Raw genomic sequence first — 26,064 nt, forward strand, 5'->3', positions numbered from 1 at the left:
CACACCTGTGAGGTGGGATGGATTATTGCAATTTTGATGTCCTTGCACTTTACATTGGATGCACTTAGATGAAACGACTTTTGGATGGGTTTTTTTTTCCCCACACTCACACGAGCTGCCCAAATGGGAAACATCAGAGGCAGTTTGGCACCAATTTCAGCAGAAGAAGCCATTGTTAATGTACAACCCCAATTCCAAAGAAGTTGGGACGTTGTGTAAAATGTAAATAAAAACAGAATACAATGATTTGCAAATCCTCTTCAACCTATATTCAATTGAATACACCAGAAAGACAAGATATTTAATGTTTCAAACTGATAAACTTATTGTTTTTGTGCAAATATTTGCTCATTTTGAAATGGATGCCTGCAACACGTTTCAAAAAAGCTGGGACAGTGGTATGTTTACCACTGTGTTACATCACCTTTCCTTCTAACAACACTCAATAAGCGTTTGGGAACTGATGACACTAATTGTTGAAGCTTTGTAGGTGGAATTCTTTCCCATTCCTGCTTGATGTACAACTTCAGTTGTTCAACGGTCTGGGGTCTCCGTTGTCATATTTTGTGCTTCATAATGTGCCACACATTTTCAATGGCCGACAGGTCTGGACTTCAGGCAGGCCAGTCTAGTACCCCGCACTCTTTTACTAAGAAGCCACGCTGTTGTAACACGTGCAGAATGTGGCTTGGCATTGTCTTGCTGAAATAAGCAGGGACGTCCCTGATGTGATCACAGATGTGTAAGTTGCCCATGCCATGGGCACTAACACACCCCCATACCATCACAGATGCTGACTTTTGAACTTTGCGCTGGTAACAATCTGGATGGTCTTTTTCCTCTTTTGTCCAGAGGACACGACGTCCATGATTTCCAAAAACAATTTGAAATGTGGACTCATCAGACCACAGCACACTTTTCCACTTTGCGTCTGTCCATTTCAAATGAGCTCAGGCCCAGAGAAGGCGGCAGCGTTTCTAGATGTATGGCTTTCGCTTTGCATGGTAGAGATTTAACTTGCACTTGTAGATGTAGCGACGAACTGTGTTAACTGACAATGGTTTTCTGAAGTGTTCCTGAGCCTATGCGGTAAGATCCTTTACAACGATGTCGGTATTTAATACAATGCCACCTGAGGGATCAAAGGTCACGGGCATTCAATGTTGGTTTTCGGCCTTGCTGTAGAAAGTTCTCTAGATTCTCTGAATCTTCTGGTTATATTATGGACTGTAGATGATGGAATCCCACCAACATTGTCCTTTTTTCATGCAGTTGTTCACAAAGTGGTGATCCTCACCCCGTCTTTGCTTGTGAATGGCTGAGCCTTTTGGGGATGCTCCTTTTATACCCAATCATGACACTCACCTGTTTCCAATTAGGTGTTCTTTGAGCATTCAACTATCCCAGTCTTTTGTTGCCCCGTCCTAACTTTTTTGAAAAAGTTTTTTGTCACAGGCATCCATTTCAAAATGAGAAAATATTTGCACAAAAACAATAAAGTTTATCAGTTTGAACATTGAATGTGGGTGAGAGGCGGGCTACACTGTGGAAAGGATGTCAGCCTGTCACAATGATCGACAAACACATTCACAGCTACGGTCAATTTAAAGTTTCCAGGTGACCTAATCCTTGTGACCTGTCCTAAATGTCTTTGGAAGCGGGAGGAAGCCGGAGCACCCGGAAGGAACCCACACAAACATGGGAAGAACATGCAAACTCCACACAGAAAGGACCAGTTGGGAAGTGATCCCAGGACCTTTTTGCTATGAAGCAACAGTGCTAACCACTAATCCACCGTGTCACCAGATGTTAAAATGTAAAATTTTAAAATATAAAAAGAAACAGAGGGGTGCTGCTGACTGCAACTTTCCTGTTTAAGTGTTAAATTTGTTCAGTCAGCGCTGACACACATCCTGACTTTGTCTTAAAATCAACCCCCCTACGTGTTTGAGTCAGTTTATTTGTATGACGTAGGTTTTCAGATGTTGTATCCACTGTCGAGGAGACGTTCCTGAAGTTTGGTGCGCTCTGACACTAATGGATAATTAGGTGGGAATTAGGGCCATACAGTCTGGCCTTTTCAGCCTGAGCATGAAGAAGTGGGACTCCGCTGTGACCACAGCGCCGCTATTACAGACTCAAACCATCTCTGCTTTCAACACAAGGTAGATCAGTTTTCCCTCGCACTCAATTCTAATTTGATTGGCTTTCATTTTTGCGTAGGGCCAATGAGCTTTAACCTTGTTAATCTAATCTGTCTCGGCCAATGAGAGACAGGTGAAAATATCACAATGCCTAAACATGTCGGAGTGCAGATAAATCATCCCTAAAATCCTGACAACAGCCATTTTGGACCAACATTATGCTGTGAGGCTGATTGACAGGTCATTTTGGCATGAAGAGGCCTCTTCTGCTGATTGGATGAGGACGAGGTCAACACCAGGGTTTCATGGAGAGCGGCGCAGATTAGTCGCTCCACAGAGATTTAGATTCAAGTGTGTGTGAACTTCATTAGTCAATTAGTGTCAGAGCTAGTCCTTTAGACTGGCTCTGCTCAAAGGTGTCTGGTTTTGGTACAGTGATTTATTGATTTAATAACATTTAATTCTAAATAAAGCACTTAACTCAAAAAGTGCCCCCCCATTCTCACCTGTATATGTCAGCATTTATCTGAAATTAATGAATTGCTTTAATCTTGAAAATGCCACCACAGCATCAAGATGTTCCTTTATTCTGTCACAAACTCTGAATTCTTTGCAGTTCGTAATGTCTTACAGTACATGTTGTGACATCAGGAGATTCTCCACAAGAGCCATAGTTGTGCCAAAAAGATACACTACTGATGTGCTCCAATTATTTATTTTCCAGAAATCACATGGTACAAGTCCAGGGCTTTACATCATCAAACCGTGTGCTAGATCACATTCATGGTCAACCAGGATCTTTGTAAGCCAGGTTGGCATATTTACAGAGCGACATTGCAGGATGAAAATCTGTGAAAGTGAGATCAGGCCTCAAGTGTCAGAAATGTACCAACTCAACCTTCTCTTCAACAGTCTATTGGTCCTTATGGACTCTCTGAGTGTTCTGTTGTTCTTCTCGTGCATCTCTTCTTTGTCCTTCTTCTGTTATCTTATTTTAAATTCCTCCCCTATAGGCCATCGAGTGCATTACTCAGGGTCGTGAGCTGGAGAGACCTCGCACTTGCCCAAAGGAGGTCTACCTGCTGATGCAGGGTTGCTGGCAGCGAGAGCCACAGCAGAGGATGGTCATAAAGGACATCCACAGCCGCCTGTTGGCTTTGGTCAAGAATCCTCCAGTATACCTCGACATTCTGGGGTAGATGGGACAGCTGGGGCTGGGGGAGGTCAGTGGTCGGGGTTTTCATTTGTAACAAAAGTTGCTCCTTGGATTCTGTTGCTCTTTGCTGATGTTCTTATGAAATCAGAGTTGTTATGGTTCTAGTTTAAAAGAAGGTCATATCCTTCTACACTCAGATGATTTCATGTCATGCACCTCAACATGTCAGTTCATAAAGCTCAATGGACTGAACGGACAGACTGCAGCAACCCATCCACTTTACTTTTGCCTCATCCCAGTGCAACCTCAACCCCCAAGATTTCTCTGGAATCTTGTCAAATGTTTACCAAAGTGTCTAATGCCTATCTAAATCAGTAGAGGAGTGACAGTGGGACGTGCACAGCCTTGGCATTAGCTCAGACGCTGACTCCCTGCGGTGTTTTCAGCAGAGGTAAAATTTGAGCCACCAAAAGTTAACGAGATGATTTAAAAAGTGGACACTTCAGTGAGACGTGGACAACCACTGGCTTTGCATTGAAGTTTTGTTCTATACAGTTATTTAAAAAGTTTTCAATAGATATACACCAAAGCCTTCTAAAGCTGAGTTCTTTGTTTTACTAAGCTGATGTGTGTCATGGATGTGACTTAGCAGTGAAGGTGTTTCCTACTACATTATCTGCTGTGTTTACATTTACAAGTCCTCAACTCTTGTCAAATAATAGTGTGAACATTTGCCTGATTTCATGATGCTGGAACAAGCTTCACAATAACAGTGCAGCAGTGAAATTTGGTCCAGAAGGTGGACAAGCAGATGACACACTGAGGTTTTGAGAAGTGCCAGATGGATTAAAGAGAGTCAAACAGATGGCACTGAAACTGAGACCATAGATGAAGGGACATGAATAAAACACACACAAAAATGTTCAAATGTTTAAATTCATATGGGCCATTTAGTGTATAAACAGCTGCGATGCCTTTAAGTGTAAATAGCGTGTACATACTATGTATTAATGTTGAAAAAAATCTCTATATATATCTTCAAGTATTGTTACTCCAGCACTTTGTATATTGTCTGCCTTTAAAATAAAGTTGATTTTAAAAAAACGTTACTCTGCTTCAGTCGATCCATCATTTCACTTCACTTCAGCAGGAACAATGATTCGACTCGGCTTAAAGTTAGGCGCCTTAACAAGCGGACAGAGTAGGCTTCTATTATTTTGACAACCTAATCAGCAACCTGCATTGTCTCCATGGGATGCTCAGTAGACCCTTATTGAAAAGGGAATAATCAAGTTTCATATTGCCTTCTGCAGCCCTCCAGCAAACAAACACCGTGCACAGCCCCCTCGTCCTCCTCCTCCAGGCCCACTCCGTGTGAGGAGCGTCTCCAGGGAGTGGTAATGGATTTTGAGTAATGCTATCATCCTTTCTCACTCTGCCTCCTCTGGCGTAGTACAGTGGATGAAAACACTTGGAGGACTTGTGTCTGCCCTTTTGTCTACAAGCTGATTGTGACCAGATAGGATTAGCTGTATCATGTTTGTCCTAGTTATCCTTTAAGGCTTTCATTTGTGGTTTTTACCCAGTAACATATTATGCAGGATTACAATTAGGGCTGAAAATGGGACCATTTAAAAAAAAAAAAAAAAAAAAAAAAACTATTCAAGGTGGACAAAGGCAAACTTTCCTTGCTAATTTTCCACCCTGTTGTATAATGCATGCACTCAGGATATTGATTTGTAATTCTTATTCCTGCTAATAGAATCACTAGTGACACTGTGCATACTGCCCAGTGTCACTTAAATAAAACGTCCTATGATTCAGCAGCCATTAAACATACGAGGACAATTTTCTACTAAACGCTGACAAAAAGTGACAGAAATAAATCAGAATTAATGACATTTGTTGATTACAATCAGACATTGTTTAACCTTTGAGCAATATTTTCAATTTCAATTCATTTTCATAGCGCCAAATCACAACAAGGTTGCCTCAAGGCACTTCACACAAGTAAGGTCTAACCTTATTTTATGTGTGTAGTCTGCGGCTTCCATTCATTTCTCCTTTCATACACATTTGCTACGTTTTATGCATTTCAGAATTTTGATAAAAATCCAGTCCCTCACCCAAGTCAACCAGAAAAACTAATTTGAAATGATCAAGCATTCACATTACAAGTTAAATGATACCTTTTTTGGTTCAGTTTCATTGAATATACAAATTACGTAACTAATTTAACAATAATTCTAATAAAACAAATTTTTTAAATTAAAAACGTAAAAACTCTTCACAGAATAATACAGGTACTGTAAAAGTCTGATTAAATCAATCCAATTTTTAATACATTGATAAGATTGCAATTTAGGTGCTGCTTTATTTCCTTGCCACCAAAAAAGTATTTTTAAGAAGGTCAAAGGTTGTTCCTCATTTGTAGATATTTTGCAGCTTTTTTTTTTTATGTTTTGCAGTACAATAAAAGCTATGAATCAAAACCACTGCTACCCAAACTTATGATTTTAAATCAGTGAAACAAGTCTGATTTTGTTTCTCCAACAGTGATAAAAGCTTGAGCTCCAGATATAAATTTTTAAATAGCAAGAAACAAATGCACGATAAACAACCAGTCAAATCAAGCACACATCATGATGATAATTATGACTAACATTATTATAAAAAAAAAAAAACCTTCTACCCTTATTTGTTCAACTGGATGTTTGCATTTGGTGCTGAATTTTAAATTTTGTTAAATTTGTGTCTTGTTACTGATGTCTTCTTGTAATGCGATTATACAGAGCACTTTTAATGTTTTTCACCTGAAAGTGGTTTGTATAAATGCAATTAATTTCACATCACCTGACATTGTTACAAACAAACAAAAAATTGTCAGTTTGGCGTGTGACTCTCTCAAACCTATTTTAGAGGAATAAAAGCAGATCACAGCACGAGGCCGCTCTGCCCTCTGGTGGCCACTTTCACAAAGGACAACACACTGGGTTCACTGGTGACAAACCCTATAACCGAGAATAAATTTAAATTTTAAAAATGGGAGGGGGTGGGAGCGTCTTCGCCATATGTCATAATTTGGATGTGAACCTTTGCAGTAGTCTCATTTATGACAAGAATTACATTTATGAAAAAGGCTAATTTATTACAGACATTTAGTAGCATATTACAAATTATACACACAAAATTGACATTTATACATTGAGAAAACATGTATATAGAGAAGAACAAGCAGGGCATTATATCAAAAAGTATAAAACATTAAGAGAAATCAATTATTTGTTGACACTGAAAAACTTTTGCTGAAACAAATTAATCATCCTGTCCTTGTCCATTTATTTCACCTCATCTATAATCCTTCACCACACAGATGCCATCAGAGGCTTTATTTATTTATTTATTTTATTAATTACAAACTCATCTCGTTCAGTGAGTTTTGTTTGAGAGCCTTCAAAGTAACAGTATAATCTTATTTTGGTCGATAAATAAATAATAATAGGTATCGGCATTGAACTGTGTGTCAAATAGGCACCAAGAGTGACTGAGATGTTAACAAAAAAGCAGCTGATCTGAAATAAACATGTTCCAAAACTCAAAGGACAATAAAATCAGAAACAATTAATGAGGGAAATCCCAGAATTAAATGGGGGCGAATGCAGAGGAAAAATAAAGGTTATAGGGATAATTGTTTTGTCTGTGATGTGCATGTATCTGTAAATTTTACACTCTTCAGGCTAACCTAATAATAATTTTTTTAAAAAGTACTCACGTTTTATCACACACCTAAACACGGCCCCCGTCTCTCTCAGCCAGACTCACGTACGCTTACCCTTTTATCTAACGCTCTGCACTGGTGATGTCAAACCTGATCCAGACCGGGCTGAGAAGGGGCAGGTGTGAAATGTAAACACACATTCTGAGCAGCGGAAAGGAATCTGTCAGTGAAACCAGCTGCCGGTGTGGTCGGTAGGAATGAAAACCTGCAGCCTGTCAGCCTTCAATGGACCTGGTTTGAGACCACAGCGTGCTAAAACACTTGGTGTGTGTTAGGCTCTTTGTTCCTGTGGACATGCAGAGTGGAATTAAGTACAAATTTGTGCCATGAGTGGTTTTTAAAATGCGTTTAAAAACAGATGAGACTTCCACGCAGTTTGCTTTGGAAAATATAGTGGGTGGGAAGTACAAAAACACTTTTACTAGAAGTCCTGAAGCAAATTTACAAATGACAGATTCTGATGGAAGAGAAATGTCTGTCATTTAGTACATTCCCTTTCCACCCGAATCTGTAATTTGTAAGTTTGTTTGAGGACTTCTTGTAAAAGTGTTCTGCTGTTTGTGAAAGTGTTTTTGCACTTCCCAGCCACCGCAGAAATACAGCTGTCTTCTGAATGTTAGCACAGCAACAGAATTGTTTCAGAATTTCTAAAATCACTCAATAATATGTGTTTGCTGGATGATGACAGACTGGCAGCCTGTGCAGGGTGGACCCGCCTCTCACCCAATGAGCACTGGGATCAGCTCCGGTCCCCCTGTGGCCCTTAAACGGAATAAGCGGTTTAGACAAAGGATGATACATCATACACACCAAAATGAGCCATGATAATCCTCATCAATTTTATTAATTTTTGAAAAGAATTCTAGTTGTCTCATTCGTAGCAGATCCACTCACAAGGATATTAATCAGAGAAAAAACAAAAAATTATTTGGGTGGTAAAGAGTCTTGTCAGGCAATGAACTTATTTAAGGAGTGATTTATATGAAAATACTGAAACACCAACAAGATTATCATGTTAATATATACACTCCAACCCAACAAAAACCCATTTAGATACAAATTGTAAATTTAAAGTTTAACTGGAACAGAGAAATTAAAGAATAAGAAAACCTGTCGTGTCACTGGGGACTAGTGTCGTCAGTGGAATGTAACGTTATAAAAATAGTACCTGTCATTTACTTTTTGGCACATAGAGATTTGTTTGCTGAAAATATAGCAGCCAATCAGAAGAGTGAACTGACCTGCAAATGAACTGTGTTCTCTGTAGAGTGGAATCCACAGGTGGACTAAATGGTGAGAAATCCAACCTGCATCATGTGTCGCACCCAACGAAAACATCTGCACTGACCAACAACGTACAAAGTGTCCAGTTAGCAAACTTTACATTCTGACCTCATGTATGAAAATACAAAACAAACATCCCTCCAAACTAAGTGCTTGGCTATTGATTTCCAGTATTGTGCAATTACCTGCAGTGACCCATTTATAAAGAGTATGTGTAAATAATAATAATAAAAACTACAATAAGGCACGTATGTGATGTGTTACAACAGCCTGCATCCTTCAGCCCAGATCTTTATTTTAAACACACACTGACAAGCTTCAAAAATAAATTAGACATTTCTACATCAGTTTTAAGCTTCTCACACAAAGTTAACGTAAGGTCAGAAAAAGGTTTCAGGGAGTGTGCCTGGGTTGTCAGCTTCTGAGTAAACACATCAACAGATGTTTTAAGTGTGTAACAATTTTAGAAAATGTATTTGTGCTGAATGTATCAAAAACACCATCTTTAAACGGGATAAACAACACAAGCCGTTACAGTCACCTCAAACAGAGGCAGTTGTGACAAACAAATGACTCAAAGCTTTCCTTTGGAAAGTGGAACACACATTTAGTAGCTCCTGGCGGGAAGACTGCCTCACAGCTCCTTGGAATCCTGCGGCGTTGTGTGCAGCTGAGCAGCAGTGACATGGCACGACTTCCAGAGCAAAGGCGCGCTGAAAATGCCAACGATGCCCAGATTGAGTATAAGGCTGAGGACCAGCACACTGATGGTGCCCATGAAGGATGGCAAAGCTCCCTGGGAAATTAGCCACACCCTCCGGGACATCATATCTGCTATCACACCCTCCATCTGGAAGTGGGTGCCCACCACTGCGCAGATGTGGAAGAGCTGGTGACTGTGGCCTGTTGTGAGGATAAAACTGTCACATTCTGCGTGAGTGCACTTCAAAATGTCTTTATACAAGAAGACATTGCCCAAAATATACCTTTTTGTTTCATTACCCAAGAACTCCCAGACCCAAAGTAATCAATCTAGAAGCAACAATTTTATTGCCAAGGCGGTTATGTTTTCAGTCGCGTTTGTTTGTTTGTCAGCAGGATAACTCAAAAGGTTTTGAACAGATTTTGAGGAGTGGTTAGAAATGACAAGAGGAACAAGTGATTAAATTTTAGTGGTGATCCGGCTCACAATCCAGATCCTGATGCTAACACGTTAGCATGTCTATGGCATTTTCAATGTTAAGTTAGCATTAAGCAGTTGCAGCTGTCATCACGTTCGGGTGCATTTGTTTTTAAATTGTAATATTTCTTAAATTTATTTTTGTTTATATATTAATAATCTAATGATTATTATATACAATTTTAGAGAAAGAGACAAAAAGAAATAGATCACTGTGCCAAGGAGGAAATCTCTTTAGGGTCAGTGACCCTATGGCCTTGTTTAGAGAAGTGTTTCATGAATGTTAAAAAATTCATATATTTGCAGTTTAATTGAATAATAAATTGAATTTTGTCTCATTTGTTTTTGTCTATAAGCACATGCAATATCAATATCAGTGCTCAGATGACAGTAGCTTCTGGGAAAGATGCAAGTTGCAATAAACTGTGATGCCAAGCGCTAAGGATACATGCTATCCAGTCAAAGCAGATGAAACTTTTTTTTTTTTTTTACTACTGAGCAAACATCATTGTTACACTTTTTTAGGTTCAATGATTCCACGGCGTGTAGATGTTATGGCGTCAGTGACCCCATGGCCTTGGCGGAGGTTTGCACTCTGAGTGCTTCTAGTTTCTGATGAACTTTAAATCGTCTCCCTGCAGCAGAACATTTCATCCATCTGTTTTGTAGTTTCAACATAGTGTGGAGTTCATGGTAAAATCGAACGGCACCTGCTGTGTGGATGAGCAGTAGCACATAACATTTATCCTTCAGCAAGATTTAAAAAAAAAGAGAGAGGACATGATCAGGACATGAAAACGTCAGACTTTGTATCCACTACATCTTGTCAGAGACGTTTCCAAACGATTTTACAGGTACCAACATCATGACATCAGCCCATAGACTAAATACTACGAGGGCCAGGAAAACAAAAAGTAACCCGGAAACGCTTGCTATGGAAGTAAATACCTGGATTTCTGGGAATTCTCAGAAAGCCTTCATCACTGTTAGGGTTAAATTATATGCATGACAATCTGACACACCCGTCACAAATAGCAAGAATGTGGAGGAGCCATTGTGACACGGCAAATATTGCCATAATCTGACGCAGTTGGGAGGAAAAGATGGGTGGCCAGTCGTGGTGTGAATGCATGCCTCGTGCACACCTGCAGGATGCAGTCCAAACATATTTCAGACAACAGTCAGATGACAGACTACTGCCAGACAGCACTAACATTGGAGGTGTCATTCACTCACTCACTCAAATCTCCATCCATTCTCACATTCCTAGCACTAAACTGACCTCTCAGTGTCTCACATGACGGAGTGCGTGCATGTACGTGCATAGAACAGGTGATCCGAGCGTGTTCACAATGGCTGAAAGAGCCGCGTGTGGAGAACAGGTGATCAAAGCAGTGTGCGAGTGTGTGGCCGAAATGTTCACTCAGCTGTGTGTACATGTGTTCATAAACACTGTACCAGCCACTCCACATCCAAAGAGCGCACAAACAGACTGACAGCTGTCAGTGATTGCCTGCTGTCAATCTGGTGAAAAATCCCTTTAGGTATTTGATCAGTATATACCTGCATTGCTAGATTTTATTTGTCCAGCTAGACTCCATAACTGCTGTTGAACTGTGCTGGCAGTGCGCCAACTTCCCAAGTGTGCGCAACTTTCAGATGCAGCCAGTGGACCTTCTATTTTCTCTTTTTTTAAAACTGTTTTTTGTGGCAATTTCACTTGATATGCATCTTAACACAACTGCAGTTGGATTATCGTTGTGGGACGGCGCTTCACATGGGATTTAATGAAACCAGAGGTGGATTGTGTATTTGTCATCTGATTGACGTTGCCAGCACACAGAGCAGATGGGTCAAAGGGACTTGACCAGAGGTCTGAGCTGCGCTGTGGTGCGTGGGGTATTGGAGGTGAGTTACATGTTTATTTATGTCATCATATGCTGGGCAAATATTTCCACATCATACCTGCTACAGACTTATGAGGTGTACGTGTAATAATACGTGCATTACAGCCCTGACATCCCATTCAGCTGTGTTGCTGGGTACTACACTGAGCCTCTGATGCGTGCACAGTGCCACATACATATTATTACATAATATTTCCTTCACTCTCCCTGGCCGGGGTCCAGTGGAGGTGGACAAACGTGGCACAGCATGTCGGCAGGATTTGTAACCAATCGATCTCAGAGTTCAATCAACCACGATTGGATCATTTCAGATGCTGTTTCTATGCTGTCAGAATATGTAAATTGTGGTCAGATGGTCGTCAGATTACACATGGATCGCTGTCTGATAGGTGTCCCATTTCGATGGCGCCTGGAGAGTTATGAACATGTGCATCACACTCAGGGCTGCCACCAGATTTTGACTAACAGTGTCAACTTCCGCAGATGGCTGTCAGAACATTTTGGAACTGAAATCCGACACTTTTGGATGTGCACCAATTCATAAGTCCGACACTACTTTGCGTGATGGGGGTATGAGAAACTAACATTCTTTTACAATGTGTGAAGTAACAAAACGGAAATAATATTTAAATGCTTATTGTGACCATAACTTTTTAACAATAATTGGATTACATATGGACGGGGGGGGGGGGGGGGGGGGGGGGGGGGGGGGGGGGGTAGAGGCAGCACTGTGTCAGATGTACACTATTGAATTGGTTGCAGTATATTCATTTTTGAGATACTACAACCAACAAGGTAAGGATGCTTCCAGGGTACCCCCCTGGGAAGACCCAGAAATAGGTGGAGAGATTATATCTCCACACTGGCCAATAATTGATATGGTGAAATAAACAGCATGAAAGAGAAAATGCTACATGCATGCTGTGTTTCTCCTGCAGTTTAACTGTTGGATTCACCCACTGAAGTCCCCCCAGTGTTCGCGGTACAAGCCAAATAGGCCAGTAGCAATGCATGTAGGACATACCAAAGTAGTCAAAGCGGCCCGGGGCTAACCTCTCTGGGAGGTGGGCGGTAAACAGGAAGCAGGTGAGGAAGGCGAAGAGAAGGTGGTAACGGTGACTGGTCAAGGCGTTGCTCATGCAGCTTCCTCCACAACACAGAAGGATCTGCTCCAAGAAAAACACAGACTTCAAATGGGATTTGCTCTGAAAACACTGGTGACCAACAGATTTATCTCAAAGTTCTTTAGAATAGACAGGAGGAGTTAGCATGCAATTGAAGGATGTCAGAAATCTTGAGATATGAGAATGTGGATTTGTGTTCCTCTGTGTTTATAGATTGGTTGATGCAAAGTATCTTACCAATTCAGAGGCCTCAATTATGAAACACTGCATAGGATTCATACTAAATGAATGCACAAACAAAAGCAGACATACACATAAAATTGTGGGTATGTGGGTGTGTGTGGGGAGGGGGGTAATGATAATTTGACTCTTATTCACCACACGGTACTCTGAAATGGGCACACATTGATCTGACTCATCTCTCGCCCTCCATATGCCCACATTCAATCACAAATGGTCAATGCAAAACCGCTCATGAATATTCAAGCATGTGAAGCCTGAAATAATGGCAAAGAGGAAGAATCCGGGGCAGGGGGCACCACATTTCTAAAACAGAAACTGAGGTGCTTGTGTGTGATCACAGCAGTGGCATGACCAAAAACATAAATGAATACAAAAATAAATGTGGTAATGGTGAGCCTATAAGTGGTACTGAACTGCAATCATTCATAACATTCTGTTAATGTTTAGCTCAGAAACATTTATCTTATGTCATTGATTTCAATGCTTTAATTAATACATTGTTATATTCTTGCTAAGGTTAAGTCTCACAGAAACGGTGTTCATACTGCTGATATCTTATTGTGACTGATCTAGTCTCTACTGGGTCACTGTGCTCTTGAGAAGGTTTCAACTTCTCTCATCTTCATGGGAAGACACAATCACTTCTCATGTCTACATGAGAAAATCCAGCTGCAAGGTCTTTTTTTGTCTTATTTGTGTGTGAACCAGTTTAGTTACATGGCCTAAATTCAAACAACACTACTATAAGTTCAGAGCATGCGCTGAAGACATGATATGGGTGGACTGCCCCTCTATCACTGTGATGCCAAGAGGAACCAGTTACGTGAACAAGTCCACCCATTGTAATGGCTCTCATTTCCTATAAAAAATTACTGAATTACGTGTTTGGGGTCCGTTCTGAATGGGTTCCTGCATGATCTACATTCATTAAGAACCTAGATCTAGCTGACCTTAAATGAGATTCTAATAAATTGTCTTTTTTGTAAAGTACCGTCTCCTGGGCCATGAGTTCAGGACTGATCCACGAAAGAGCTGGGTCTTTACACTTCACTTGTAGTGATCCAGGTTTCTCTTTAATGTGGACATCACAATCACTTATGGACATAACTTTAAGAAGCCCACCAAAAGAACAAGCATGAAACTTTACAAATAACAGAATAAATAGGAAATTATTTATCGTTACAGTTGTCCCAGAATCCTTTGCACTACTGTGACATCACTGCACTTCTGTCTATATTAAAATCCTGTCCTACTGATGAGATAATCCAGCCATGTGCACCACAAATATGTTTACATTTCAGAAGCTGCAGTGCACCGATATGCTAACCAGTAACCTGATGCGAAGACTGAATGTCTTTGGTAGTAGATCTCTTTGGAGGACCCTTGGGTACAGCTGGTATGACTTTGTATCAAGCGAGCGGTTACTAAGGCAGACTAAGATGAGGAGTAGCACTTGCATTGTGAGGAAGTGTCAGCTTCGACATTTCTCTGTGCATGATCAAGTGCGCCCAAGTGTTGAGGACCCCAGCAGCCGGAGAAGGCCATGGGGACGCTTACGTTTTACCTGGCAGTGGCAGATAGATGGTTATTTTAGAGATGTGGGAATGGACCAGTTGTCTGCCTGGGTGGTAGCCATCCAGGAACCAAGGCAATGTTCCGTGGTGTTGTGGATGCAGCAAAGCGTAGCACCAGCACATGCTCCCAGACCTGACTTGCTGTACTGATGAAATAGGAAAAACTGAAGGGTCCCTATGGCATAATTATGACTCACAATAACATCTAACACCATATTTTTTTATTATTGTTTATGATGACGTACATGCGATGTGCGTTAAAATGGAATTGAATGTACGAGTTATGACTCACTCGCAGACGGCATCATTATGCGTGTGATGCTATCACTCACATTTTAAGCCTCTCCAAATGTTCTACATATGGGTATCTATGGGAACACTGTTCCATCAAGGTTGTTTTTAATAAATTCCAACATATACATTAAAATGGTCAAACACATTTAAATCCCATTTTATGTGTGTGCAGCTGTTTTAAGTGAGACCCCTAACCCTCAGTTATCCCTAACCTACACATTTTTCATCTCTTTTTGCTCTTCTGAAAGCTGATTGGCTGAACACACCTGAATAAGCCAATCAATTTATGTGCAGGTATTTGGGTTCCCTGAGGACTATGATGAGGAACTGCTAAACTGATGAATACTGATCATTTTGTCAGTTGTGTGAAGTAGCTCGTGTTGTATTTGTGCATGTGAAAATCTTTCATACACCGTCAACACTGATGTAGCTGCTGACCCACTTAGTCACGATGTGTAAAAGTGAAACAGATGACTTCTGTGTTGCATGCACTAATTATCAGAATGATTAGTAAAATTCTGGGTTGTTGAGCCAAAGTCTTGCTCAAAGTATTAAAGACAGGCACTAATCAGAGCTGAGCTCTTACATAATACAGGCAGTTTCAAAACACTTCCCAATGAATTCACAATTTATACTTAAAAACTACAAAACCAATGCATTTGTTTATGGTTAAAAGCAGATAGAAAGCACAAATGATTCATTAAAGCCCAAATCTCAAAAAAAAAAAAAAAAACAAACACCACCAAAGTCTTAAATTTTGCCTGCTGCCCACTCACCCTGTAAAACAGAGGGATTGTGTCAAAGATAAAGGGGACAATAAACGCCCCCGTCCGCACAGCTTTACTTCTCTGTGGACACTGCAACTCCAAGAACCTGTCAAGAAACACATGGATCAGGAAATTGATAGTTTGTCAACACGTCGCTAAACTTTGCTTCTCCGTCTCAAAACAACCTGTTCCTTATGTAACCTGTGTTGCAACTTTTAAGACCGCTTAATCATATTCCGGGGCACTGGGTACTGGCAGAGTTGCACAAAAACAACCCCAGTGTTGGCTCCAATTATCTTGAAAAGCAAACTGCCACTGATTGCCGCCCAACACTTAAACTAGAGATCTATGCTCAAGCGCACATAATGATAACCCCGCTCTGTCATACGAGGTGATACCATGTATTATTAATCGCGGCAACAAATCTTGTGATTAAATAACCTAATTTGGAAAAAAAAGTGTCAACATCTGTACTGATGAGCCCAATGTGTCTGTTGAACATGTAATTGACATATGATACATTTATATAAAACCAAATATAGTTCACTTATCTCCCCTTAAACACGCTGAACCAAAATTATTTTTCTTCATGAACATCTTCAAGCAGTGCGCTACAATCATCTGAAGTGTCACTGAAATTCACCATCAAGTTCAGGAGGAGTTGTGCTTACCAGACACCTTGGAAATACATTTCTTCAAGTGGTATCATGAAGTGTTACAGTTACTTATATCCTTAACTGTCTGAAAAGTATCTACTTTATCTTTCTTACTGCTCTGGTCTAATTACTTTCATAGTACTGTCTCCACTCCTTGATTCCAAAGTAATTAGAGCTGATGTCCTACATTGTACATATTTATTGTTCAACATTCTCAGTGAAACATGCTATGGATGAGATGTTGTTATATGGTATTGCTCATACATCCACTTTTTTCAGGTTGTTCTTATAGTATCTTTTCTGTCAGAGTAAATGGTAAATGGACTGCATTTATATAGCACTTCCATCTGTATCAGACACTCGAGCACTACAATGATGCCTCGCATTCACCCATTCACACAAACATGATTTTTCCGGTCTGGCTGGGTTTTGAACAGAAGATCTTCTGGTCTGAAGCCCAGTGCTTAACCACTAGAGTCTAGTGGTGTCCAAACTATTCCAGAAAGGGCCGAGAGGGTGCAGGTTTTCTTTGCAGCCACTGACTCCAGCAGGTGATTTCACTGATGAACTCATCCCATCTGCTCAAAGTGATGTTAATCAGTGAACTCACCTGTTGGAGTCAGTGGCTGCAAGGAAAACCTGCACCCTCTCGGCTCTTTCTGGAATAGTTTGGACACCACTGCCTAGACCATCACCTCCCCAAAGTTTGTGCAAACTATATTAAATCTGTTTAGGAATCTGGAATCTTTGAACAACGTCTACCAATTTGGCATAGCTGACATGTACAAAACATAACCTGCATTGCTGGCAGTGTTTGAGCTAAGGCTAAGAATTTCAAACTGAAAGTTGTCTCACTTATCATATAATTGATTGTTTTTCTTATTCCGCATTTTCAGACGCAGTTCTGGAAATTTTGCATCTAGTCAGGTTTACATTGTTTCGCTTGTATCTTTTGTTGGATTTTGGGGGGAAATAGGGACATTATTTTTGAAAAGTTTATTGTGTAAGCATTCAGAGAACCTGTGTTTCCCTTTTCCCAGGATACCTATATGTCTGTCATCTTGGAGTTTCAAGATGCCAACCATAAAACTAGAGTCCATCAATATTTCAGCTTCTAGGCAAACTAGAGATTTGATTTAAACAACTAAACTTGCATTTTAAGGACCAAGAAATCCAATGGTATCAAACTGGAGAAGCTTAATCTATCCATATGGTGGTAATTTGGATTCTTTCTTAGCCCTTTATGGAACAGCATATCTGTCTGCTTTCAACTGAGCCTACAATGTGCAGGTTGATTTTTTAAAGTGGGGATTTTCTTTAGAGGCGCAACATGCATATTTCTGGCTTGTCAACGGTTGTTGTGCGTTTGCATATCTATATATATGTATGAGTCCATTCACCCCTCCCCCAAAGCCACACCTACATAAATAATCTACAAATGTGCAAGTGTACACAGTGTATTTCTTTGTTTGCCCATTTTCAGTTTTGCCATGTAAACCATGACTCAAAGACAGAGATACAAGTTGGCCAAGAATGGAATGGTGCTGGATCTATTCCCTTTGACATTCCAAGTCTCTGCTTCTTGATTACATCCCCGACCTGGTACACTGCCTTCTCAATACATTGATTTATATTATATATCTCAAATCAATCATACTACAGATTTCACCCCCTTACTGCAAGTCCACAGTTACAATTAACTATGTACCAAGCCATATTATTTCAGATATCTGTAACAAAATGCTCAAAAATTACAAACGGTGGCTCGATGGAGTTGAGTTTAAAGACAGGCAGAATGATTCCTATTTGGTCAACCAAACTTTTGTTAGCGGCGGGTATAATGAAAGTGTAATCAATCTGACATTCATGTGAACTTGCAGGACTGATTTCTTTTTCTTTCCTTTCATAACAGTCACATTGAGAAAACTTTTTTCGGGTAGTCAATACATTATGCTGAGATACTATAAAAAAAAAGTGTCAGCTCAGAGCCTTTAGACTGAAGCATTAGGCTGTTTTTGTATCAGTTAATGCTGTCTTTAACTAGGATGACTAGTCTGCCCATTTGTCCAGCTGTAAGGCCATTTTTAAATACTCCCAGGTATAAAATAAATGAACTAGACCAAGTTTCAGTGAGTTTTGGAGTTGCAACGTGTTTTATTTCCTCTGTGGAGGCCTAAGATCCTAACATGATGGGCATTCATTAGGAACCACAGAAGCTCTGGATTTCTGAAAGTAAAAAGCGCATTTACAAATAGCAGAAAATGCCACAAAATTGGGTTCTGCAACATAAAAGCACTCAGTCTGTATTCAGAGCACGTACTGATCAGTTGTTCTGTTAATTAAATTTAAGAGAAGTATAAAGCAGTGGTCCTATACCTGGAGTAGCAGGACAGACCGGTACAAAACAGTGTGTTTCCAATGGCAATGGGGACAAAATGTCGATGAAGCCAAGTGTTCACCCAGCAGTCAGGCATGACATAGTATCCATAGCTCATGGCACAACCTGAAAACAAATCATAAGGGTCAACCAACTTATCCACTGTACCATGCATACATATACAAGACTAGTAGACAATAAATCTGGCCCGATGAGCAGAGAGCATTTTAATGCTTTGGGCTAGTATGGGCCAAAGTCTACATATCCACATCACATTCCGATGTGTACGCTTGCCCTGTGCAAGTATTCTGTCTTCAGTTATTTCCAGAGTAAAGTTAATTTTAGAAAATGCCTGGTCCTGACAGAATCAGGATCCTTTGAATCCCATTTAATAATAAATAAAATAAATGAAACCCTGCATGACTTTGCATGTTGTTGCATGAGTGGCAACAGCAGCAAAGAAGCCCCACGCATCCAAACAAAGTCTTAGCGGAGGATGTAGTCGAGAGCACTGTATATACACATACATCTGTGACTATATGTCTAAGGCCATTAGGCCACATAGTCCCAGTGGCGGGGAGCAATCACCATAGCAACATCAACCTGATTTGCATACCAAGTAGGTCACAGTACGAATGATTTTAAAATAATATTTTAGTTCAGAAACCATTTCTTGATCTAGGCACACAAATTCTGACAACCTACAATGGACCCAAATGCACCCAAAAGATGTACAGTACAGAGATTACATGTACAAAACATTTTCATATTTCTTGGCACCATTTCATTTAATTAGATGAACAGGTACAGTATGTCTACAGAGCCACACAACAATGGGCAAAAATCCTAAAGGTCTCCCCCTGATGCATGTCCTCAAATTAGCACACACAGTGACGAGCTGATGCGATGATGGCAGGAAAATGAAGATTTCAAGTGAACATTTGTATGTCAAAGTCTGACTTAATCCAGGAAAATACATTGATATGTGAGGTCTTTCCACTGTAAAACCCTTTGCACAGCAACAGGCAAATATTTTTCATAGGAAAAAATTATGAATCCAAGTGAACAACAGGAGTGCAGATTAGTCTGAAATAAATCTGTCAGGATGTAGGCCAGATCATTATTACATATAGATTACAAAGGACACAGGACATGACATCCTCACGTTAACTGCTAAAACATGACGAAATGCAAGCATGTGAATCAACATGCCCACGTGCATGTGTACTACCACTGTATGAAGTTTAACTGAAATCTGTAAAGCAGTTGCGGTTACAAAGTCAATATCATAGAATGAATCAATTAAAAGTCCAATCACCTTCCCTTGATTTTGCTGACCCTGAATAATTTTCTTTAATGCACATCTTCACATGATGTGCTACCATTATGTAAAGTGTCACTGAAATCCAATCAGTTGAAGAGGAGTTGCATTTTAAGCCTCATGGACGGACACACAGGGTAACTCCTATTCACTCCTTCCTGCCCCCCTTTTTTTTTTGCAGGGGGTATAATAAAACAATCAAGATGTGCTTGTAGTGCAGACTTCGGTTTAATTCAAGGATTTAACGAAAATATATCAACAACTATTTAAGAATGGCAGGCATTGTTATGTAAAATAACCCCATGTATTCGGTACCACTTAAGGTAACTAAACGACACCTAGAATCCAGCCTCAGTGTACCATGGACTACACAAAAATGTATGATAGCCAAAGGTGGTAGCTGTAGGCAGGTAGGGATCAATGAAAATTACACAGAGGTCCAATCACATTGAAAACTATATCACATTATTTATCTGATCATAATTCCAAAAAGGTAGTTTAAAAAAAAAAAACAAAAAAAAAAAACAGTAAAAATGATAAAATAAAAGGATTAATAAATGGAATAGTTTTGACTGTGTTGAATGTTTGGTCTCCAAAGTAAAGGTCAAACAATGTCAACGTCTACTGGATTCTATGACAGGTGACATGTTACCCTGTAACGTGATAACTAAGCACGACATATGGTGCAAACTATTCCTTATTAGAACCCTATTAACCCAAACAATAATGTGTATCATTTTTTTACTGAAATTGGAGCAACTTCAACTTTTGACCCCTGTACAAACTGAAATTGACCTTTGTCACCATTTTTGCTGTTTTTATCCCATAACCTTCCATCATAGATAGCCCAAATTATACCTTTTTGGAATCGTTATGACCAGAGATAACCTGCTTGGCTCATGAACTAGCAGTTCTCAAAAACCAAGTGACCATGCATAAGAAATTAGTGAGGAAAGCCATCGAGACACACATTACAACGCCGAAGGATAGGCTCCTGTGGCTGTGACTGGAGAAACCACCATGTTTGTCTGTGGCACCAACAGTTACACAGGTCTACAGTGGAATAGCACAGAGAAGGACTTTCATGCAAGAAAAATCATTTCTAAGCTCCAGTCTCCAATATGCCTTCTTGCAAACTGAAGCTGAATTATGTATTTTTACAAAAACGCTTCTATTATAGTGGTATGTATCATGAATTTGAATTTTACTGCACACCACCTGAAGTCTTACCTAAGCTGTAAAGGCTGAGCGCTCCATAGTCAAAGAAGTAGCAGATATGGCGGGACTCCGGGGACATGGTGCTAAAGGTGTGTGCACAGCTGGATGTGAATGGGTAAATACAGATCGACACCATGTACACCAGCAAGGGCCAGGTGTAGCTGTCTGTCAGGAAGTTCAGAGTGGAGCACAGGATGCTGAAGCGCCACAGAAAGTACCTTGAAGGGGAAACAAACATATTTCAAACATGAATGCTTCAAAGAATGAACAAATATGTCAACAACAATTAAAAAATTTTTGTTGGACACCACAAGAGACGCACCCCCCAAATGAATTTCAACAGGTTTTAGTAGCAAGAGAACATGAAGATTCTACTTTCATTTCTCACTACTATCATTTCCAAATTCAATATACATTTCCATTTTGCCTTTTGTCTCAGGATAATGCTACAATATTAGTTATTTCATTACAAAAAGACAGACAGCGTGTCACTGAAGGATACATTAAAAGGAGAACAGGTTTCAAACTTAGTTCTCCGGATACTCTGCTCTCAATTTTCCCTCAAGCCAAAGTGTGCACATGGGATAAGTTTGGTCTTTCTATAACACACAATTTACTAATGAGGGTCTCACATGTAAATGGAGGAGGGAATGACATCCACAGATAAAGTATACATTTCTGAAAAGTACAACTACAAGTTTGATCTGATGCTTAATAAAAACATCCCTCAAACTGCAGCTGAACAAACTTTACTTTGACAGCATTGCTCATTATATAAAAAGACAGCAAACTCAAGGCTCCAAATGTAGACTGCATGATGTTCTTCACAGGACCAGAATATTTTAATGACCCCGAACAATGGCACATAATACCACTCATTAACAGGACAATGCAGCATGTGGACGAACTGAGGACATCTTGTATGTTTGCACAATGTATACAAAGATTTGGATGATGCTGCACACACCATGTGGGCAGGAAGTGGGTCCAAATGTTGATGGTCTCATTGTTCAGTTGGAAGCTGCTGAGGAGACAGTCCAGTGCCGAGCTCCGTGGGTGACGGTAACCAGAGATGATGCTGTCCTCCCTAAACACCTGAAGACCAGTCAGTCAGTAAACAACAGCGACTGTGTGGAAAAAAAAAACCCAAGTGATGTCACAATAATCACAGTCACTTAGTCCAGCTTCACTACCCAGTTTTTTTTCCTCTTAAACCCAATATACACCGAGAGCTTTCAGTAGGCTGATTAATTCACTGCAAACTAAGCTGTGTCACAGATTTATTCAACTTGGGTAAGACTCCAAATTTGACATGAGCAGACTGTACAATGTAATACAGATTTGTGGTAAACTTCATAGTCACCTTGACAACGGAAGACATCACACAAAATCTATATCACAATAGAGATGAAAAAGGTCATTTCTAATAGCATATTGTACAGACTATGGGCTAGATTTACTGCAGTCCCAGATGATAAATCCGAACTTTTGCACTGCTAAAACACAAACAGTTGCCCTAGTCCAAGGTCAAGAGCACTCCGGAAAAGGTTTTCATCAAGGATGTCTCTGTACATTGTTGCATTCATCTTCCCTCGATTCTGACTAGTCTCCCAGTTCCTGCCACTGAAAAACATCCTCACAGCATGATGCTGCCACCACCATGCTTCAGCGTAGGGACAGCACCTGAATCGTTATGAGTCACATGGTTGTCGTGGGGGCTCAGGAAGTGGCCCACGTACGGGGCTTGGACCCCAAGTATAGCTGCTGGAAGGTCTAGTTTAGTCATTTAAATGAAAGGAGTGGGATGAAACACTTCTGCTCTGCTCCTTGCTTGCACTTTTCTACCGGGGGGGGGGGGGGGGGGGGGACTATGTACACAGACTATAGTGTGTCATATCAAGCTGCATTTCTAGACCCTTTTCAGGTGTCTGACATTTTTACCCAGGCCATTTTTGGTTTCAAGTGTGTGACAACGGCTGACACTGAACCCATCACACAGTTCGGTGTGAGAACACAGTTTGAGAGTAACAATCAAAGATACCACCATGTTCCTTTCATGATGCTAATTTGTCTGGGACCAAACATCACACAGTGTATCCCAGGCTTTAGCTGGTTAGTTGCCATATCGGATTATTCATCAGAACTTGTTCACAGTGATGTTGGTTTCATAGGACCTTTGTATCAGAATGATTAAGAATAGCTAAAATAACAAGAAACATATTCCAAGTGTCCAGTGTATCCAAATGTTTTACCCTTTTTCAGTTCCTAAAATGGCAACACAGTACATACTGATATTCCAATAATACAAATGGAATATTGTTTTAATTGGTAGAAATAATGCAGTCTTCTAAATTGTGTGTGTCAACTGAGAGATATCAAACGCATCATAGTTATTTGAGTAAATACAGAGTAATGTTTTACAAATCATCACCTGTTTATTTACATTGTTCTATAGTGCTGACTGTGTTAGAAGAAAAATTACAAGAAATTCCCTGCACACATGGGTCTAAATTTACACTTCACTGGTCTTTTAAAAGGTCTATATGAAGGAATAACATCACGATCAGAACATGGGTCAAATGAAAAATGCAGCATGTTGCTAAACAGTAAATAAAGACATCCAGCCTGATGATCTTAAGGCCGGGTTCACACGGCAGGATAATTAGGCCGATATCGGACCTGATCTTCACCCTTCCGACAATCTTAAGGACGCCCCGACAATCGTGATGACGCTAAAGATAATCTCATCAGATATTCCTCCCGTGTGTGGTGTGTTAAGAGCGCTCTGATGTGCTCGGAAGGGCGTCAGGAGCGCTCCGATCGCAAATCGGGGATATTCAACATGTTGGATTTTTTTGGGCCCGATATCGCTGTGTGTGTGTGTGTTGTGTCCTCTGACCAAAACAAGTACGCAGCCTGCTGAATGTGATGTGCAGCCAATCAGAAAGCGAGGTGACGGATGTACGGAGCAGAAAATAAAATCAAAACAGCTGTTCTGACTTACCAGAAAGTTCGGTGGTCACGTTGTCTCCACTCCTTTAAAGAACGCCTTTTCTCAGGACCAGCTGCAACCTGTTAACACGCGTTACGATTAATGGCACGTGTTGCTGGAGAATTATCAGTAACCATTACGCACGGTCAAGAATAGTGTTCCGCATTGTTGCGCGTAACAGCGCATCGTTAAGTTCTGTCACGTTGTGAATGAGGTGAATTGTCTCCACACACACACACACACACACCCATATTCATCCAACCGAATTCAGACCGCTCCAGTTTTTCAGAAGAACTTTGTGACTGCATGCGTATCTGGGCTCTGTGCCATGGAGTGGCGCAGAGAGGCAGAGGAGGACAGAGCCAGATGTGTGGCTTCATGCGGCTCTCGTCTTGCGCATTTTCCCAAACATCAGGCACATGCAGCAGGTGGAACACCTGCAAGAGCGCGCTGAAGAGCACTGAAATGAGACTTTTAGCCGACTTGGTGTCAGCAATCAAACTGAATGCAATGCAGCAGGGTTTAATTGTGTGCGCGCTTCTTCTCCGCTGGACTGGAGGAGATGCAGAGATGTCTGGCTGCACGTGAGTCTCCTCTTGCTCCTCTGGCTCACACTCGTTCTCCCGCTCATCGGTTACAACAGCAGGTGGAACACCTGCAGGAGCGTCCTGAGGAGCTTCAGCAGGAACTGTGGAACGACAATTTGAGCTGAGTTTAATTGTGCGCACGTGACAGAAAACTGATTCATCGTGGCGCGCAGTGAAATGTGACGCCGCTTTACAAGTCATGTCAAAACTTGACAGTTTCCGTGTCACTTCGTAATAATGCGTGACAGTTTGGACTCCATGAACCATCACAGGAACCACTACGAACGTTGTCACGTTGAGCCAGAGGAACCAGAGGAGCGAGAGGAGACTCACGTGCAGCCAGACATCTCTGCACCTCCTCCAGTCCAGCGGAGGAAGAAGCGCGCGCACAATTAAACCCTGCTGCATCGCATTCAGTTTGATTGCTGACGCCAAGTTGGCTAAAAGTCTAATTTCAGTGCTCTTCAGCGCACTCCTGCAGGTGTTCCACCTCCTGCATGTGCCTGATGTTTGGGAAAATGCACCAGATGAGAGCCGCATGAAGCCACACATCTGGCGCTGGCCTCCTCTCTGCGCCACTCCATGGCACAGAGCCCAACTACGCATGCAGTCAAAGTTCTTCTGAAAAACTGGAGCAATCTGAATTCGGTTGGATGAATATGGGTGTGTGTGTGGAGACAATTCACCTCGTTCACAATGTGACAGAACTTAACGATGCGCTGTTACGCGCAATATCGCATAACAACGCGGAACACTATTCTTGACCGTGCGTAATGATTCCTGATAATTCTCCAGCAACATGTGCCATTAATCATAACGTGTGGTAACAGGTTGCAGCAGTTCCTGAGGACACCTGACGCCTCTGCCCCGAATCATCACATTCGTGATCAGCGGCCAAGAATGTGTACTTCGTGGCATTCGTGACTTGTCGTCGTTATGTGTAAACGCAGCATTAAGGATCATAATGTATATTGTTTACATACACAATTAATTGAAATAAAATAAAGCTCAGTTCTGTGTCAGTTGTTATTGCTTGGGTGACAAACGTTTTCTTGTGATAACATTAAGCCAAGAGTAATCATGAAGGTTAAATGCAAAAGTTACAATTTTTGGAAAATACCACCCAGACATTTTTTAAACGAAAGATGTTTCACCAAACCAAACTGTGGATGTTTTTTTCTACACTTACCTTGGGGACCTGGTGGAAGTCAAAGAGTTGGGGAAGTTTAACACTGAGCATGTTTGTGGGCAATTTGATAGCACCTGTTCTCTGACAGACCTCCCTCAACCTGGCCCGTCCACGGCAGAGAACCAACCACACCGGGCAGTCAAATCCCGGGATCCGGGGTCCCTCTCCTGTGCTGGACAGCTCCCATTGCAGGCAGCGTCCCCAGCCTTGACTCCAACTTCCACGACTCACCCCAATGCCTCGCCACACAGGAAACACTGCAGGACACAACAA

General features: G+C 40.9%; 2 protein-coding genes across 4 annotated transcripts in view; one reads left to right on the top strand and one right to left on the bottom strand.

Annotated features, from left to right (window-relative positions):
* The window catches only part of ntrk1 (neurotrophic tyrosine kinase, receptor, type 1), a 137,659-nt gene extending 134,155 nt beyond the window's left edge, over positions 1-3,504 (top strand). The window contains 1 exon segment of the mRNA XM_034174252.1: positions 3,158-3,504. Coding sequence (XP_034030143.1) covers positions 3,158-3,343 — 186 coding nt within the window. The 3' untranslated portion in view covers positions 3,344-3,504.
* Positions 3,505-6,422: 2,918 nt separating this feature from the next.
* Positions 6,423-26,064, bottom strand: part of paqr6 (progestin and adipoQ receptor family member VI) — an 86,447-nt gene continuing 66,805 nt past the window's right edge. For all 3 annotated transcript variants that reach the window (XM_034174253.1, XM_034174255.1, XM_034174254.1), the window contains 7 exons: positions 25,792-26,048; positions 21,991-22,118; positions 21,036-21,241; positions 18,484-18,610; positions 15,461-15,557; positions 12,474-12,615; positions 6,423-9,265 (listed from right to left, as the gene is read on the bottom strand). In XM_034174253.1, coding sequence (XP_034030144.1) covers positions 8,997-9,265; positions 12,474-12,615; positions 15,461-15,557; positions 18,484-18,610; positions 21,036-21,241; positions 21,991-22,118; positions 25,792-26,048 — 1,226 coding nt within the window. In that variant the 3' untranslated portion in view covers positions 6,423-8,996. The remainder of the gene's footprint in view (positions 9,266-12,473; positions 12,616-15,460; positions 15,558-18,483; positions 18,611-21,035; positions 21,242-21,990; positions 22,119-25,791; positions 26,049-26,064) is intronic.

This window comes from Thalassophryne amazonica, chromosome 7, assembly GCF_902500255.1.
Source record: "Thalassophryne amazonica chromosome 7, fThaAma1.1, whole genome shotgun sequence".
Classification (NCBI taxonomy): Eukaryota; Metazoa; Chordata; class Actinopteri; order Batrachoidiformes; family Batrachoididae; genus Thalassophryne; species Thalassophryne amazonica.